The sequence below is a fragment of the Sciurus vulgaris genome (genome assembly GCF_902686455.1).
Source record: "Sciurus vulgaris genome assembly, chromosome: 16".
Taxonomy (NCBI): Eukaryota; Metazoa; Chordata; class Mammalia; order Rodentia; family Sciuridae; genus Sciurus; species Sciurus vulgaris.
The window spans coordinates 17,082,744-17,101,182 of NC_136477.1; the positions used below are offsets into that span (position 1 = coordinate 17,082,744).

Sequence of the window (18,439 nt, forward strand, 5' to 3'; positions counted from 1 at the left end):
TGTCGCTCCAGACGCTTTATGACAGGCCTGGTTGAGGGCCTACAGAAAGGTCTCCCCCAGCTGAGGGGCTGGGTAGGGAGGACCGCGATCCCCCAGGGCTCTTGCCGCAGCTTCCAGCGCTGCTAGCTCCTCCGCCTGCCGGACTTCCATCAGCTCCATCTGCTGCTCCAGCTTCCGGCATTGCTCTTCCTGCTTCCGGTGGGCTCCTCGGAAGGCCAGGACCAGGGCACTGCAGGAGGTGGATGGCTGAGCTGGGAAAGAGCCCCTCGCTGCACCCAGGCGGTTCCCAGATGGCGCTCTGTGAGACTGGGTCTCGTTGGGGCCCTGGTGCGGCTCAGCGGGCTTCGGGGAGGTGTGGGGTGACCTGAGCTTGCTCCCTTTCTTACAGGGAAAAATGAGGCCCGGGGGGGAACAGGGACGCTTGTGAGATTACCAAGTGGGTGATGGCCGACAGAGCCCACCTGTGAGCCTTGCATAAATCGCTGTTGAGCTCAGCGCTCTGCGCCCGTCCGGCTCGCCCCTTCTGAGCCACCCGTTCCAGCTGCTCTCGAAGAGATCGCATCTGCTCCCGCAGGTCCAGGGCCCTAGCACCGTGGCCAGGAGAGAGGCAGCTCATGGCCACACAGTCCTGCCTCCCTGTGCCCTCTCGCCCACAGACTGTGGTGCTTCCACAGAAACACACCTGTACACAGGTCTGTGCCTCCCTGCACACCGTGGGGCCCACCCACCCATCCTCCGTCCAGGCCCCAGCACACACCTGGTGAGTGACGCCTCCAGTTCCTTGGCTAACTTCTCTGGGTCCCACATTCTGCCCAGCTGACCTCCATCAATGCCACTAGAGCCACCGGGAACAGCAGGAGGGCCCTAAAAGAAGTAAAAGGAAGAGAAGTGACATTAGCCTAGGCCCCTAGTGTGTGCTCAGCCCAAGGTGGACATTGAAGCTGACCAGATGGTGTCCGCCACAGCCCTTGCCCTCAGTCTGATGGGATAACCCCAACATGGGCAGAACTGCTCTCTGAAAAGGGAAACAAATAATGGGTCTTATGGGAAGACAGTCCAGGAGGACTGCCTGGAAGAGGTGATGTCTGAGCTCAGGGCTACAGAAGGTCGAGGACTTTTTCTACACAAAGAGGGAGGTGGAGTTCCTGGCAGGCGCCCAGCCTGTGTGGAGTCTTGGGGACAGGGGAGATGATTCAAAGGCTGCCTTCCGAAGCTGCCCTGAGCCGGATGTGATGGAGTCCCAGCTACTTGAGAGGCTGAGGCAGGAAGAGCTCTTGTGCCCAGGAATTTGAGACCAGCCTGGGAAACATAGCAAGACCCTCCTGTCTAAAACAAACAAACAAACAAACAAACAAAAAGAACACTAATAAAAAAGTTGTTTAAAGGCCAGTTAGCTGGGCATGGTGGCACATGCCCATAATCTCAGCGGTTCAAGAGGCTGAGGCAGGAGGATCCCTAGTTCAAAGCCAGCCTCAGCAATTCGCCAAGACCTTAGGCAACTCCCTGAAATCCTGTCTCTAAATAAAAGACAAAATAGGGCTGGGGATGTGGCTCAGTGGTTAGGTGCCCTGAGTAAAGGACAGACAAAAGCAAACAGGAAGGGAAAGAAGGGGAAGGTGTCAGGGAGGGGGCAGGAACTCAAAGCTGGAAGGGGATGAGGCACAGGCTGGGGCTGTGGGGGCAGGACAGGAGGACTTTGGCAGGCTTGGGGTGGGAAGGAGTGGGTATGGGTTTGAGTGGAACACCCCCAACCCCCTGGGAGAGAGGGGAGAGACCCAGCTCACAGCCACTGCCGGTCCTGGCTGGAAACGCTCAAGGAAAGAGGCCGCCAAGTGCAGGGAACAGTTCCACATGAACTTAACCATTCAACTGGCTTCTTTGCGCAGAAATGGAGGGTGGAACTCAAGAGGGCCGCAAGGGCCCGGGACCCTGCGTAGGTAGCAGCGTGCCACCCTACCAGGGCCGCTCACCTGCGCCCATTCCTCCTCGTCCCCGCTGCTCCCGCCCGCGCTGCTGTCGCCGCCACTGCTGTCCACTCCTCTGGCGCCGAGCTGTGCTCGCTCCCACTGCAGCTGCTCCAGCAGCAGCACGTGGGCAGGGCCCTGGGCTCGGAGCGCAGCGTCCCGCAGCTCCAGGCCGCGCTTCTCACGCCGGACCAGCTGCAACCGCAGCATCAGTTCAGCAAGGGTCTCCTGAAGGACCGCGGAGGGACTAAGAATTAGTGCCTCTAGAGTCCACCGCTGGGGAAACCGGGCCCCCAGGACAGGAAACACCTCCCTCCTTTAAAAGCAATGGCTATGGCTAGGCACCATGGTGCACGCCTGAAATCCCAGCAACTTGGGAGGCTGAGGCAGGAGGATCGTCAGTTCAAGACCAGTCTGGGCAACTCAGAGAGACCCTATCTCATAATAAATAGTAAAAAAGATTGGGGATGTGGCTCGGTGGTCGAGTGCTTCTGGGTTCCATCCCTGGTACAAAAAAAAAAAAAAAAAAAAAAAAAAATTGTGCAAATGGCATTTCTTAGTCAAGCAGCAGCTCAGTGGAAGTTTCTGGAATTTCTCTGATTCCAGAAACTTTTTCTTTCAATGCTGGAAATGGAATCCAGGGCCTCACGCATGCTAGGCAAGCACCCTACCTCTCTGAACCAGAACCTCAGATCTTTCCTGCCAGGCTACAAACCCCAGATCATTCCCCACCCCCATCTCTTCCCAAGAACAGAATTTTGGAAAGTCAGATTCAGAGTCTCATGAGCATCTGAATCCCAAAGGACAAACTCCTAATCATCCCTCCACACCTCAACTCCAGTTCTCCTTCCTCCAGGAATTCTGCCCTCAGCCCAGTGGAACTCTCCCTTACACCTGGTCCCCCGACCACGACCCTCTCAGTCTCAGAAATGCTTTTGTCCCTCCAGGAAAGACTGACGTGGTGACCTCAGTCCATTTGTACCCTTGTGGCCAACAGGTCCTGTTGGATCTGCATCTTCTCCAGCCGGGGCAGGGCAGGGCCAGGCTGGGTCTCCAGAACAGCCTGCACCATGGCTTCTGCATGGGGCACCGTGGGCAAAGGTGCTGAGGTGGGGCCAGGCTCTGGGGGCACCTTCACCAGAGCACGGCGTTCCCGGAGATGCTGGACATAGCCTTGGAGCCGGGTTGCCACTTCTTGTGGTGTGGGTCTATCCACACTGCTGCCCTCAGGGCTACAGGAAACAGGCGAGAATCCTGTGTTAACACTGATGAGCAAGGTTGTGCCAACCTCAGGACCAACTCGTAAGTTCCCTCGTCTTCCATCTCACTGACCATGATGGATCTGTGCCATCCGTGCCAGGCCCTGCTTCATACCAACACAGTAAGCACCATAATGTGCACCCTAGCGGGAATCAACTTCGGTCAAGACGACATGGCGAACATCATCAGGACGACCTAACGGGCACCATTTACTCATGTCAATATGGCAGATTCCATCGCACCAACCCAATGGCGCCATCTCATGTCAACATGGTAGACACCATCATGGCCAACCCCATGGTACCACCATACAGCTTGCCAGCCCTGCTTGGCAGCATCATGCCAACCCTGGTGAGTACCGCCAAACATCAGGTTGATTCCATTAAGCACTATCATGCCAGTTCTAATCAGTGGTCACTGTCACCCATCTTTGTACCATCCCCGTTGGCCCCTTGCCAACCCCAATGGCCGCCAACCACCATGCCACCCTTGTTATGTAACAGGAAATTCCAGTTAGATCTCACGCCAACCAACTGTGGAGAGTTTAATGGCAGCCTTGCTGGGCACACAGCAACATCAAGCCCAAACCCATGGCAGCTCCAGGAGTCCCATTCCCTCATCAGGACCTCACTCACTGACCAGTACAGTTCCCAGGGCTCCCAGGTTACCTGGGCTGTAGTGTCCCTCCATCCATGGTGGCCTCCTTTTGTGCCAGCAGTCTCCATGCTTCCTTCTCAGCCACCTGCAGGTCACTCTTGGAAGCTTCATTGCCTGTTCCTGAGTCAGCCTCGCGCAGAGCAAGCAGGACCCCGTACACTTCCTCACAGTCCTCACTGTGGGACACTGGTTCTGAGTGCTTCTGGACACCAAGCCCATCTTGCTGGGTAGGTGTGAGTCCCTCCTTGCTCCTAATCCCCTCACTTCTTGCCCCTGCCCTCTCTTCTGGAAGCATGCTATTTCCCTTAGCGCCCCTCAGACTGAAATTGCTGTAAGTTAATTTTCATGGCTGGGGAACATGCTCTCCGGCAGTCATCCTAGTTCCTGGGCAGGTGGCCCATCCTTGGACAAACCATTCCCTCCCCAGAACTGGCCACTGGCAGAGTGCACCAACCTGTACTGCAGGGCCAGACGCAGTGCTGTGGCCTCAGCCTCCCGCTGGCCCAGCTGCATGCTGAGACTCTCACAGCGGCCCTTGTGCCCTTGGAGCACAGCCAACAGCAGACGGTTGAAGCATTTCAGCTTCTCAATGTTCCTGCCTCCAAGGTGGGAAAGAAGGGAAATGAGAGGCCACTGGTGATAGCCAGGGCCTGATTTCCACCCTCCTTCCCCCTGTTGTAGCTCCAGACTCCCAGAATTGTAACCCAACTGCGGGGCGGGGGAGGGGTGCCAGTGCCCTTAAAAGCTCAGCATTTGTGGCTCTTACCCCCGGAGCTGCTCCAACCGGGCCTCCATGATGTGCGTCTCAGGAGCAAGGGGCTGCTGCATGGAAAGAGACCCCAGAATGTGGGTGCTGGAATCACTCCGGAGGCGCTGCAGTAGGGGGTGAGCCAGGGAGGAGTCCTGCCAAGAGGAAGTCAATTGATTGATCTGGTCATCTTCAAGAGCCCAGGATCATGATTTTAGATCTTTTCCAACCCCAGAAGTGATTGGATTGCATGACTAGGAATGAAGCTCATCCTCCTAAATGCTAAGTTTATCAGGACCAGGGGTTTGCATTTCTCATACTCACTTGAGTCCCCCAGGGCTCCCCATCTGCCCCAGAGCTGCTGGAATCACTGCCTGGACCACCCGTTTGGCTGCGGGAGGGAGGCGGGGAGGACTCCAGCCTCATGATGGAATCCTGTAGCTCCTGGACCTGGGGGGGGTGATTGGGGAACATCAAGCTGGGGGCTCTACTTGCCTGCCAGTCATCCCCAAGGCCTGTTCCTAGTCAGGGGAAAGAGTCAAGCTGGAAGGCAGAAGCCCCTCTAGTCACCCCGCTGAAGCCCTCACTACATGACCTTGTGCATGTCCTTCAATACACGTGACGTATCTTTCCCAGAAGGGAAATGGGCCCCACTTTGGAGGAAAAGTGATCCCACTTTTTTATTTATTGAAGTGTTATCAAACTCCTGAGCTCAGGAGGTCCTCCTGCCCCAGGCTCCAAGTGGCTGAGACTCCAGGCATATGCCACTGAACCCAGTGAAGAGAATTTCACTTTTTTGTGGGTGGTGGCAGTGGTGGTGTGCAGCTCTAGGGACACAGCCCAGGACCTCGCACATGTAAACATACCCTCAAACACTGAGCTACACCCCCACGACCGTGGATCCCACTTCCCATGCTGAACTTCCTCAGCCTTATCTTCCTATTGGCTGGAGATGAGGTCTTTTCTCTACCATCTTGCTCAGCCACTTGGCTTTAAATGGCTTCCACGTGCTAAAGATGCCCAAATGTCTCCTGTGAGCTCTGAACTAGGAAATACAGTCGCCTCTTATATCCGTGTGTCCACACATTCAACCAACCATGGACTAAAAAAATTTGGAAAAAATGGCATCTTTCTGACCATGTACAGATTCTTCTTTGTCCTTATTTCCTAAACAAAACATTGTAGCAACTGTTTGCACAGCATGGGGTATTGTGAGACACCTAGAGATGATTTAAAGTCTACAGGAGGATGTGTATACAAATACTGCAGCATTTTCTATAAAGACTTGAGCCTCTGCAGATTTTGGTATTCAAAGTGGGTCCTGGAACCAATTCCCTGAGGACACTGAGGGACAACTGTTTAGCTGTCCCCAAGTGTGCAACTCGCGTTTGTCAATACCAGAACAGCTCCTGTTCTCCTCCTGCCCCTCTGTCTGCCTCCTTGCCCTTCTCTTTCAGTCTCTCAGACGCCAAACCTGGCATTGTCCTTGACCTCTCTCTCTAGGTTTCACACCCACATAGCTCTGCTTTTCTTTCTTTTTTTTTTTTGGAACTGGGGATTGAACCTAGGGTGCTTAACCACTGAGCCACATTCCCAGCACTTCTTATTTTTTATTTTGAGACTAAGTTGCTGAGAGCCTCACTAGATTGCTGAGGTGGCCTTGAACTTGTGATCCTCCTGCCTCAGCCTCCCAAGTTGCTGGGGTGTCAGGTGTGGGCCACTGTGCTCAGCCTCAGCTCTGTTTTCAACATCACCCAGAATCTGCCCACTTCTCGCCACCTCCATAATTTTCAGCATGGAGTACCTGGACGGTGGAAGTACCTGGACGGTGGAAGTACCTGGACGGTGGAAGTACCTGGACGGTGGAAGCCACCTCCTGAACAGCGGGATTCTGCCCTCACCTCCATTGGCTGTTCCTCCCACACCCTCCAGAGGGCGCCCGTGAACAGTGCCTCAGGGCACACCAGACTGCTCAGGAGTCTGTGGCTCCCACCTCACTCAGCACAAAAGCTGGAGTCTTCCCCACAGCCCACAAGTCCCTGCACAGTCTACCCCTGTCACCTCCCTGCCCTTGTCTCCCTCACATGCCTTGCTCCAGTCACACTGGCATCCTCACTGTTCCTTGAACACGTCAGTCATGCTTCTACCTCAGGGCCTTTGCACGGCTGTTCCCTCTGCCTGGAATGAGTGCTCTTCCTACAGATTCTTAAACTGCTCCTCCCTGCCCTCCTGGTTTTCCTTCAGGTGGGCCTCCCTGACCCTCTTGTCTAAGATCGCAGGGACCTGCTATCACTGGGCTCAGCAGGCAGTGTTGCACACAGATTTGTTGATTAATTGAATGAACCAGTTTGACCTGGGTCTCCTCCCTCAGACACAGGGAGCCCTGGGAGGTGGGACTCGGGCCAGCCGCTTACCTCTCTTTGCAGCGCCTCCTTCTCAGCCTGGATGGCCCGTAGGGAGGCCTGCGTGCGGACCAGCTCATCCTCGCGGCTGCCCAGAGCCAGCCTTAACCAGGCATTCCTCTCAGCCAGGCGGGCTGCCTCCTGCTGGCAGCAACCTCCTGTGCCTCCCTGCCCCCTGCGGGGCTCCGGGGCCCTCTCCATTCTGCCCTCTGCCCCCGCTGGCCCAGGACAACCTGGGGGTCGGTGGCGCCAGGCAGCAGCGGCTGCCTCCAGGGAGCTCAGAGCATGCTGGAGGGTCTGGAACACATCGGGGGCCCCAGTCCCAGTGGGGACAGTCTTTCTGTCCAGTGGGGCTGTCCCTGGGTCCTGGTGGCTTTCCACTGCAGTCTCCTGGGGTCCCTCCAGGGCAGAGGCCAGTCCCCCACCCAAGTCCTCCTCAGCATCCTCAGTAGTCCTGTGAAAACCAACCCCGATCTGAGCCACCTTCTGTTCAGCAGGGCACTTCACTTCAGTGTCCTTGTCAGGAGCCGTGTTCTGGGGCTGGCAAGCCAGCATGACGCTGGGAGGCGGGAAGTGCAGCCAGGAGACTGGACAGGGGTCGGGAGGGGACCTGGGGCTGGGCAGCAGCGTGAAGAATGAGTTCTAGAGTTTGCAAGGTCAGGGGTGTCTGCACAGAAAGTCTCTTCCTGGGTAGGAGAGGCAGAAGGTCTGGGAATGGGGTCGTCGCGGTGTGTGGTGCACAGGGACTATGTGTCAAGGCCAGGGCTACACTATGCGGGGCCTTGAACATCAGGCTAAGGAGGGAATGGGGAGCCATGGCCGGTGATGGGCAGGGGAGGGGCAAAGGCAGGTGTGGGGGTGGCAAAGACGCACCCAGGGTGCAGTGCAGGACACAGACCAAGAGGGCTTACCTGCTCCCGGGGCCCTGGCCCCTGACCTCCACCACGAGGCCTAGAGGCTCTGGCCCGAAGCTCTCCTGAGGGGGTTCAGGGTTGGGCTTGGTCACGCTGGCTGCTTCAGCCTCCTCTGAACTCTCAGCCACGGGGTCCAGTTCACCCTGCAAAGGACCCCCGGGGTCCAGCTGTGAGCCAAGCAGGACTGGGTCATAGGGTGGCATGGAGCAGGGTGTGGTGGGACGGGGGACACTCACCGGTGGAGGGTGCCTGCCTCGCCGGCTTCGGGGCCGTGTGGCCCGGGCACTCATTGCTGCCCAGAAAGCGGCGGCCTCTGGATCTTCCGCCTTCCTTGTCCCCTAAAAACACAGCCTGCTCTCAGCTCTCGCCTTCGTCATGCTGAGCGAATGGCTGCGCCCTTGCTCCCTCTGGAAGGGATCTGGAGCTGCCGATGTTGGCCTGGCACGTTTGGATGCCTCCCTGGGTGGGCCGCTCACTGCTGGGACGTTCTCTTCTCCCCTGACGCTTTTATCTTTCACTGTGCCCAGCGTGGAATGGGAACCCCAGGAGTCCCCTTTCTTTCCCAGGGTCTTCCTAACGCTGTGGCTCAGCCCCTCGGCCCCTCTCTCTCTGTTCTTCTGAGAGCACCTTGGTCCGAGCCCTGGGTTTCAGCCCTGGGGTCACTCTGGCCACTGCCTGCTCGGGCCAAGGCCGGCCTGGGAGGGGCCGGGAAACAGGAAGCCCCCTCAACCTGGTCATGTGACTTGTTATTGTACTGTTTCCTCCTGGAGAACAGTGGTTTCCTCCAGCTCCAGGGGGTGGGGGGTGGGGACACATGTGTCTAGCTCCCAAGATGCCAGACCCCCCATCTCGGCCTCCGACCAGCGGCCCCTCCATCTCCAAGTCTCGGGTTTTATTTCTCAAGAACCCAAGTCTCCCTCCTGCCCCCAGAGTGGATGCTTTTCATGTGACTCCCCTTGAGCTTCTCTGGCTCCTTCAGGGTGGGGTTACTGTCCTCCCTCATCAGGCACAGACAGATCTTGGTTGGGTAACCTTGAGCAAGTGACGACCCCTGACCTTGAGCCTCAGTTGCCTTATCTTTTGGGGGGGGTGCTGGGGATCGAACCCAGGCCTTGTGCTTGGGCAAGCACTCTACCGACTGAGCTATCTCCCCAGCCCTTCCTTATCTTTAAGATGGAGTCGTTACAGTATTTTTCTCACAATGTCACGGTGGGCTTTTTGTTTGTCGGTGCTGGGGATGGAACCCAGGTCCGTCACATGCTAGGCAAGTACTCTACCGCTGAGCCACCCCCCAACCGTCCTGGTTTCCTGGGTGTTTGTTTGTTTGTTGTTCCAATATTGGGGATTGATCCCAGGGGTGCTCTACCACTGAGTTATATCCCAGCCCTTTTGATTTTCTTTTGAGACAGGGTCTTACTAAGTGGCTGAGGCTGGCCTCAAACCTGCGATCCTCCTACCTCAGCCTTCAAGCCGCTGGGGTTACAGGCGTGTGCCACTGCACCTGGTTATCTTGAGGTTTTAAAAGCAAATTTGCACGTGGCCAGGCAACATTATTGGAAAGCTGAATCATAACCCACACCTTTCCCTACTACCTCTCTGGCCCTCCCAACTCTGCTTCCTCTGCCGTCTCCTGTTTCCCCTCTGCAAATGCTGCATTCCCCAGAGCCTACATGGTCTCCACATCCTGCCCATTTTCCTGCACCCTCCCTTAACAGGCCGCCTTCTGACTCCATCTATAGGCACAGACCTGGCCTCTCCCCTCCTGCCAGGACGCCAGCTCCATTCTCTCCATACGCTCTCTGGCTCCATGCTCTTCCCCACCCAGACTTGAGACAAAGATGTCACTGTTCCCCTCCCAGCTCACACACCGTCCATGGCTCCCCATTGCTCTTGGTAGACATTTCAAGCTTCTCAGCCTGGCATTCAAGGCTCCTGCTGCCCACTCCCTGCACACTGCATGCTGTAGTCACAATGACCTCCTCTGTGAACAGCAGAAGGTTCTTGGGTTCTCAACTTTCATACACTCTGGGGTCTTTTGTCTTTGGGCTGAAATACCCTTTCCTTCCATCTGTGTTTGGTTTAAATTGTGCAAAGCCTAGAGTCTGACTCTTCTTGTCTCTGTGTCCCTGGGGAAGAAAAGACAAAGGTGGTGGGGAAGGAAATTGCAATTCTCTTATTTGGGAGTTCCCAGGAGAAACGAACTCCCTCAGCCTCCGCTCCAGCCATATTAACCTGTTAGAGGCTCCACAACTCTAGAGCTTTTCAAAGTCTCTAAGCCCTTGCACAGGCAGACTATCTTCCACCTTCTTCTTTTCCCGGTAAATTCTTAGACCATCAAGTTTCAGTTTATGCAGTCCCTCCTGGCTTATTTGACCCTTTAATAAATAGGATTTGTGTGTGTGTGTGTGGTGCTAGGGATGGAACACAAATCCTCACGCATGCTAAGAAAGTGCTGTGCTGCTGAGCTACAATTAAATACTTTGGGATATATGCAAATGTATGCAAAACAGAACCTTAATTAAGCAATTGGGCGGGGCATTGGTGTCTGGAGAAGCCCACCCACATCCCTGAAAACCCGCCCCACACTGAGGCCCACCCCGGCTCCGTCAATCATCGATAGCCCCGCCCCCTCCTCACTTCCGCCGAAGTCAGTCTCGCTCAGTTTATCACGTGGCACGTTAGGCCTTCTCCGGCACTGACCAGTGTAGTATGATTCGGCCAGAAACACAAAACTCCGCCTAATCTGGCTTTATCCAATCATATTTCATCGCTCGCTCCTAGTGCAGCCTATCACGTTCCAGATCCCTCTCCACTCCAGTCTATCACATTCTAAACCCCACCCCTCTGGCACAGTCACAGCCTATCAGCTTCCAAGCCCTCCTTAGCCTATCTGGGGTTCATCTCTCCGCTTGTCGTGAGGGTAGCCGAACCACATTTCCCAGGAGGCATCGCGGCTACGCCGCACAACTTCCGACTGCGAAGATGGCGGCTTCCTAGCGAATTGGTGGCTGACTTGGAGTGAGGTTGAGGCTGCGGTGAGTAGAAGTTGAGCGGTGAAAACGTGTGGGGCCCGTCCCTCGAGGCTCAGCTTCCCCAGCTCCAGAGGTCCAGCCCGACTCCTCCCCGAGGCTTCCGCCTCCAGCTCGGGCTTCTGCTGCGGACCAGGCTCAGTCCTTGCTACAGCTTCAGCTTTGTCTTCCTCAGAGGTGGAAGCGGTTGGGGCTGCAAGGCGCCCAGACGGTCCCAGGAAGCCGGCGCCCACTGCCCAGACGGGCCGGCTGTTCCCAGGGGGACTGTAGCACGCAGATGCGCGCCGCGTCCTTGTGCAGACGCCCTCCAGGCAGCCCGAGAGCTTGCATTCCTTTATTCACCAAGACATTTCCAGTGTCACGACGCAGAAAACTCAGTCTGGCTTCAGCAAGAAAGGGAAGTTAGTGGTTTATAGATCGAATTCAAAGCATAACCGAATCCAGGTGCTTAGAAGTCGATCTGCCGTTACCTGCCGCTTCGGGCGGCTCTCTTTCCTTTCTTACAGGTAAAAGGGGCTCTTGGCAGCTCTCAATTTCTGTTCCCAGCTCCGCCATCCTAACGAGAGACTCTTTTCCCTACTGCCTCTATCAGAAGTCCAAATGTGCCCCTCACTGACCCATATGGGTTCCTTTGCCCATCTCTGAATCATTTACGGTGGCCAAAGAACTGGGACTTGGCCATTGGTCAAACAAGGGGGTCATGTTAGCCCTACAGAGGAAACACAGACACGGGCAACGGTTATTTTATATATTTATTTTTAAAATATTTAGTTGTTTGTATGGGGTGCTGAGAAATGAACCCAGTTCCTCACACATGCTAGGCAAGCGCTCTCCCACTGAGCTACAACATCAGCCCTGTTATCTATTGGATGCTAGGCCAATAGTTTGAAAGGAATCCATTCTACAGCTGAGACAAGAGACTCCTATAGTAGTCGGGTGACTCGTGGCCTGTGTTCCTTCTTAGTAACCAAATGTTTTTAAAACTTCTAAGGGGAGGATCCTGGCTTCCCCCATCGCTGCACCATCCAGCCACACAGGAGCCATGGAAGTGGCAGAACCCAACAGTCCCACTGAGGAGGAGGAAGAGGAAGAAGAGGAGGAGGAAGAGGAGCAGTCTGCAGACCCTCGGCCTCGCACTCGTTCTAACCCTGAGGGGGCTGAGGACCGGGCTCTGGGGGCCCAGGCCAGTGTGGGCAGCCGCAGTGAGGGTGAGGGTGAGGCAGCCAGTGCTGAAGATGGGACTCCCAACCCTCCAGGAACTGGCCCCAAGCCCTGGCAGGTGCCCCCACCAGCCCCTGAGGTCCAGATTCGAACACCAAGGGTCAACTGTCCAGAAAAGGTGGTAAGTAGTGGTGTTGTGCTGAAGGACCTTTAGGTTAACATTTTTGCCTTTTGAAATTCACTATGCACATTTGATCTTTGTATCAGTTTTCTTTGGTTGCCGTAGGTTACCATAGACTTGGCAGTTTATGACAACAGAAATCTTAAAAATTTTTTTGGTAGTAGGGATTGAACCCAGGGGCATTTTACCACTGAGCTACATCTCCAGTCCTTTTTTTTTATTTTTTCATTTTGAGACAGTCTTGCTCAGTTGCTGAGACTGGCTTCAACTCATTATTGTCTTGCCTCAGCCTCCTGAGTCACTGATTATGGATATGTGCCACTATGCCCAGCTCTCTGCCCTTTTTTAAATTTTTGAGACATAGTCTCATTAGGTTTCCCAGGCTGGCCTTGAACTTGCCATTCTCCTGCCTCAGCCTTCTGAGTTGCTGGGATTACAGGCATGCGCCACAGCGCCCAAATGACCACAGGGATTTATTCCTTCATAGTTCTGGAGGTCAGAAGTCTGAGATGGCGCCACAGGGCCATGTCCCCTCTGAAGGCTCTAGAGGAGGCGCTCTCTTTGCTTCCTCCAGCCTCCGTCGGCTCTAGGTGTTCCTTGGTTTGTGGCTACATCACTCCACTATCTACTGCCATCCTTATGTGGCTTTCCCTTCTGTTTCTCCATGTCTTCTCTTTTTCTATTTGTTATAAGGACATTTGTCAACCAATCAAGATGATATTATCATAAGACTTCTTCTTTAATTCTATCTGCAAAGACCCTAATTCCAAAGAAGGTCACATTCTGGGTTCTAACTGGAGACTTTTTTTTTTTCCTTGGCAGTGCTGGCAATAAAACCCAGGGTCTCATGCATGCTAGGCAAGTACTCTGTCATTGAGCTACACTCCCAGCCCTTTTAATTTCATTTTGAAACAGGGTCTTACTAAGTTGCTTAGGTTGTCTTTGAATGTGTAATTCTCCGGCCTTGGCCTCCTGAGTAGCTGTGATTACAGACTTGGGCCACCACACCCTGGGGACGTGTCTTTTGAAGGGAACAATTTAATCCTTGTTGCCATGTTTCTGTGTTGAATGTTCTTTCGTTCATTTATTCACCCATCAACCTGGACCCTCAGTCCAGTGCTCGTTCCCCTGATCCATCGCCTTCCAATGCAAATGGCTTGGCTGCAAATGGGGTCACCTTGCCACCTTTTTAGACTGTGCTTCTTGGAAAGGGACAGCAGAATGGTGGGAAACTGGTGTTAATATTCAAGTCCTAGCGCTCGGGAGGCTGAGGCCGGAGGATTGCAAGTTCAAAGCCAGCCTCAGCAAAAGCGAGGTGCCAAGCAACTCAGTGAGACCCTGTCTCTGAATAAAACACAAAATAGGGCTGGGGATGTGGCTTAGTGGTCGAGTGCCCCTGAGTTCAATCCTTGGTACCAAAAAAATATATATGTACATATTCAAGTCATTCGCTACCCTCTAACTCCCTTGCAGATCATTTGTCTGGACCTGTCAGAGGAAATGTCGCTGCCAAAGCTGGAGTCATTCAATGGGTGAGAAGATGTTCTATAGCTTGTACCTGTGGGCATGTCTGGAAGAGGCCAGCCATTAAAATATGGGCTTTCACTTTGAGACCTGCACCAACTTGGTGTGGCCTCAGGTCTGGCAGTATCAGAGTAGCAATGATAGTGGTAATGACATGCCTGTGACCCCGTGAGTCTCTATTCTAAGTGCGTGAGAGCTGTTACACATCACCTGTGTCACAGCTATGATGTGGAAACTCTGAGAAGAACAAAGTGACTTCCCCAAGGTCTCATGATAATAGGGCAGGACCAGGAGTCACACCCAAGCTTGAGTGACCCCAAAATCCTTGCCCAGAGCCATGTGCTCCCAGTTGCTGGGTTTCTGTGGGGTCAGGTGACAGGGCCTGGGTGGAGCCCAAGGGGCTTCTGGGAGATGCTAAGGACGAGGCCCCTGGGAGCCTGGTGGGGTGACCAGGCCTGTGCTCTCAGCTACTCAGAGTGGAAGGCAGGAGGGTCTCTTGGGCCCAGGAGTTCAAGTCCATGCTGGGAATTAGAGCCAGACTCTGTCTGGGGGAAAAAAAAACCAAAGTGAAGCCTCCTTCCACCTTCTGGCACCCAGGGCAGAGTGACGTTCTCCTGGGGTCCCCATGATGACTGAGCCCCAGGCTGACCAGACAGGCCCCTGTGGAAGGGGCAGGAGCTCATGTCAAGAGGCTGGCTTTGTGGCTGGCCTATGCCACCCTCCTGCTGCACGACACGCACCCCAGGACCTTATTGCAGGCTGAGGGGACCCTAACCGCTCAACTTGCTCTGCCTTCCCAGCTCCAAAACCAACGCCCTCAACGTCTCCCAGAAAATGATTGAGATGTTCGTGAGGACAAAGCACAAGATTGACAAGAGCCACGAGTTTGCGCTGGTGGTGGTGAATGACGACACGGCCTGGGTGAGGCTGGGGCAGGTGCCGACTGCACCCAGCCCCATGGGGACTGGACACCCCGCTGAGGCCTGTGCTTTCCCGCAGCTTTCTGGCCTGACCTCTGACCCCCGCGAGCTCTGCAGTTGCCTGTATGACCTGGAAACGGCCTCCTGTTCCACCTTCAGTATCCTTGTGGCCAGTGCCCGGGAGGGCCCTTCCTCCCCTTCTTCCCCTTCTTCCCCTTCCTCCCGGGCCAGGAGGCCTGCTCAGGCTAGCTCGGCGATCCAGCCCTGCCGAGGCCGGGTGGGCAGGGTGGCTCTCAGCCCCCGCCTGTAACGCCTAACTGGGAAACAAAGCTGACTGCCCTGCGGGTTCGGCATCCTGGTCTGAAATGCTCCAAAGGCCAAAGCTTCCTGAGTGCCAGCATGACGGCCATAAGTGATTTCCAAACCTGACCTCCTGGGACAGGTCAAGGTCCAAGTGCAGGCTTTAGGCTGTGTATAATAGGTGCACAGGAAACAGGAATGAATTTCCTGTTCAGACTGGCTCCCATCGTAAAGGTACCTCATTAGCAGATGCAGATATGCCAGGAATTTAAGACAACCAAAGTCTGACACACTTCTGGTCCCGAGCATATCTGATAAGGTTCACTCCACCTGTGATAATACAGAAGCAGTGCACATGATTTGGACTCAGGATTTCCAGAATGCATCCACGTGAGGAACACTTCATGCAGGGCCAGGTATACAGTTGGTGCTCAGTGAATGTCAGTGTGTGGCTGTAAAGTTAGAATTGCCCCTCCAGGCCCTTCAACTTGGACATAGCACATTTTATGCTAATTTGAACATTAAAGCCTCACGTGTGACTTAACTAGAAAATGATCCCTGTGAATGAAAAAAAGAAACTAACGGTGCCTGTTGGGGGAACAGAAGACACCCCACTTCCCATGGCTCTTTCATTGTAAGAAAAGTGACACCAGCCCTGAGGAAAAGGGGAGCTTTCAGTCACCAAGGGTCTTCAGGGGTCCAACGCCAGCATCCTATTTTGTCTATTTTGTGATCTGTGCTGAGAATTGGGCTCAGAGAAGGGAAGCCATTTGGCCAGGGTCACACAGCCTGTCTTTGGAGAGATCTGGGCTCTCCTAACATTAGCATCAGGGGAGATGCCTACTTCTGCCTGTCTGAGCTCTGCCATTGGCCTTGTCCTTAGCGTCCCCACCAGATCTGGAAGGTCTCTTCAGCCTCATGTAAGTTACCCACCTTCCAGAGAAGACCCTGGGCTGGGCTGGGGCTCAGTGGTGGAGGCCCTGGATTCGATCCTCGGTGCTGCAAAAACAAAAACAAAACCAAGCAGCCAGAGACCTCTCTTGGTCGAAACTCCAGACAGCACAGGGGGGTCCAGGGAGCCCCCGGGCTGCTCCTGTCCAGCTGCTTCCTGGAGCAAGCGCTCATTACCTATTGGGGGACGCTCTTCTCGGGAGTCGCACCCTGTGTCTGTGCTGGGACTGTCCCTAGTGCTCCACACGGCCTCAGCCCCAGGGTCGGCACCCTCTTCTGTCAAGAATCAGTGACTACTTCCAGCTTTTGGGCAGCCGAGGGCCACAGCTTGCGCTCTGCTCTGGAATGTGGGCTGCGCGCCAGTGGAAGTGTACTTAGGGACACGGATTCCTTATTTCCGTGTATTATTAAATATGATTCCACTTTAGATTTTTTTAACCACTTGAAAATGTAAACACCACTCTCTAGCATGTGCCAAACCCTGGCTTTGGTCCCCAGTGCTGCAAAAATGGTTCCCGTCGGGGCAGCGCCTGGCCTGGTGGAGAGCCATGGGTCACTGGGCAGGTCCAGCCCAGGCGGAGGTGGAGGGTACTCAGGGCCCGAGGCGGCCAGTACAGGTTCTGGCCTTGGGATCAGAGACGCATCCGTGGCGTGGCAGTTGACAGCAGGCAGGGCGAGGCTGGGGCTGCTGGGGCAGAGGGGGCTCCAGAGGTGGCAGGAGGGCCAGGCCCCAGTGGTGCTCTGGCCCACTTCCCCTCCCGGCCCTGCAGCCAGCAGAAGACAGAGCTGCCGGTCACGGAGAACGTGCAGACGATCCCACCCCCGTACGTGGTCCGCACCATCCTCGTCTACAGCCGCCCGCCCTGCCAGCCCCAGTTCTCCCTGACCGAGCCCATGAAGGTGGGTGAGCCGGGGAGGTGGGCGCCTGGAAGCAGGTTCCCAAAGCCGGAGGCAGAAGCTGGCATAGTGGTCGCGGGGCGCCCACATGCTGCTGTTCTCCCTGCAGAGAATGTTCCAGTGCCCATATTTTTTCTTTGATGTTGTTTACATCCACAATGGCGCCGAGGAGAAGGAGGAGGAGCCGAGCTGGAAGGTGAGGGGTGGAGGCAGTGGGTGGAGGTGGGCGGGCTCAGAACGCGCCTGCGGCCTCCACCTCTTAGGCGGCCCGGGGCAGCTGTGCTGCTTGCTGGTGGTGATGTTGCGGGTCTGTTGGGACAGTGACTCGGGAGCACTCAGGCCCTGCCCGCCTCACCCCAGCCCCGCTGCCTTGCCGCCCTCCCGCTTCCTAAGCCCTGCCGACCTGCCACGTTCCAGCCCCGAGCTACCTGGGACCTCAAGTGGGCCACGCTCGAGCACCACTGTCTGAATGGAGGAGCTGAGACCAGCGGTGGCTCACACCTGGTTATCCAGATGAAGGCTCCCCTGGGAGCCCGCCCCCGGGGGGGGGGGCGAGCAGGCGGGGCGAACCATCCGGCGCGGTGGTGCTCACCTGCGACTCCAGCGACCCAGGAGGCTGAGGCAGGAGGCTCACAAGTGGGCGCTCAGCCTCAGCAACTTAGTGAGGCCCTGCCTCAAAACAACAAAATGAAAGGGGCTGATCATGCACCTGGAGGTACAGCCGCCCTGGGTTCAGTTCCCAGGCAGACACACAAGAAAAGCGCGTGGGCCGCGCGTCTGCATCTGACTAGCTGTGCTGGGGAATCCTGCGCTCTTCCCCGAGGCCTCTTGGCCGAGTGGGGCTCGGGGAGTGTTCTTGGAGCTTGGCGAACTCCTCCTCACCCTTCAGAACCCGCCTGATTTCCCTTCCTTTGGGAAGCCCTCTGGGGATGGGGATTCACGTCTGTCTGAACTGTCCCCCTCTGCCCCCTGCAGGACATGTTTGCCTTCATGGGCAGCTTGGATACCAAGGGCACCAGCTACAAGTATGAGGTGGCCCTCGCCGGGCCCGCCCTGGAGTTGCACAACTGCATGGCAAAGCTGTTGGCCCACCCACTGCAGCGACCGTGCCAGAGCCACGCCGCCTACAGCCTGCTGGAGGAGGACGAGGAAGCCACCGAGGTTGAGGCCACTGTGTGAACCATCCCTGTACGTGTCTGCCATGTACGATGACACTCTTGGTCTGGAGTGCTGGTTCTCAAACTGAGCTCTTTGGGACCCCAAGGGGTTCCAGGAGGTACTCGGGGCACCTGGGTGACCTGAGGAGAAACCCAGAATTCCAGGAGACCCTTCAAAACTCGGCACACGTTCTCCATGTTTCCTAGTCCACACCCACTCCTAGTTGTTCTGTTATAACTCCCATTATTCTATATGTGATTTTTGTCATCAGAATAAAAATCTGAGCATCCTGAACCCAGGTCCACAACAGTCTTTGTGTTAATTGGGATCATCTTTGTTGGAAGTGAAGGAGGGTGAATGGCTTCTTTCTTGT

The 18,439-nt window shown here is 55.4% G+C and overlaps 2 protein-coding genes across 4 annotated transcripts; one reads left to right on the plus strand and one right to left on the minus strand.

Moving 5' to 3' along the window:
• On the minus strand, positions 1–8,634 carry USHBP1 (USH1 protein network component harmonin binding protein 1). 2 transcript variants are annotated; one of them, XM_079115604.1, is made up of 12 exons: positions 8,182–8,634; positions 7,943–8,088; positions 7,044–7,485; positions 4,954–5,079; positions 4,648–4,784; positions 4,336–4,476; positions 3,893–4,057; positions 2,947–3,196; positions 1,971–2,192; positions 758–864; positions 462–584; positions 1–229 (listed from the first exon to the last, which is right to left on the minus strand). In XM_079115604.1, exons 1-12 carry the CDS (start codon positions 8,233–8,235, stop codon positions 40–42), a joined length of 2,103 nt encoding a protein of 700 aa, XP_078971730.1. In that variant the 5' UTR covers positions 8,236–8,634; the 3' UTR covers positions 1–39. The 2 variants fall into 2 exon arrangements, with proteins under 2 accessions (XP_078971730.1, XP_078971731.1); XM_079115605.1 differs by lacking the exon at positions 3,893–4,057.
• A 2,211-nt stretch (positions 8,635–10,845) lies between these two features.
• Positions 10,846–18,360, plus strand: BABAM1 (BRISC and BRCA1 A complex member 1). 2 transcript variants are annotated; one of them, XM_079115992.1, is made up of 9 exons: positions 10,846–10,980; positions 11,966–12,316; positions 13,790–13,848; positions 14,641–14,761; positions 14,840–14,918; positions 15,956–15,980; positions 16,782–16,911; positions 17,018–17,104; positions 17,884–18,360. In XM_079115992.1, exons 2-9 carry the CDS (start codon positions 12,017–12,019, stop codon positions 18,085–18,087), a joined length of 1,005 nt encoding a protein of 334 aa, XP_078972118.1. In that variant the 5' UTR covers positions 10,846–10,980; positions 11,966–12,016; the 3' UTR covers positions 18,088–18,360. The 2 variants fall into 2 exon arrangements, with proteins under 2 accessions (XP_078972118.1, XP_078972119.1); XM_079115993.1 differs by lacking the exon at positions 16,782–16,911.
• The last annotated feature ends 79 nt before the right edge of the window (positions 18,361–18,439 follow it).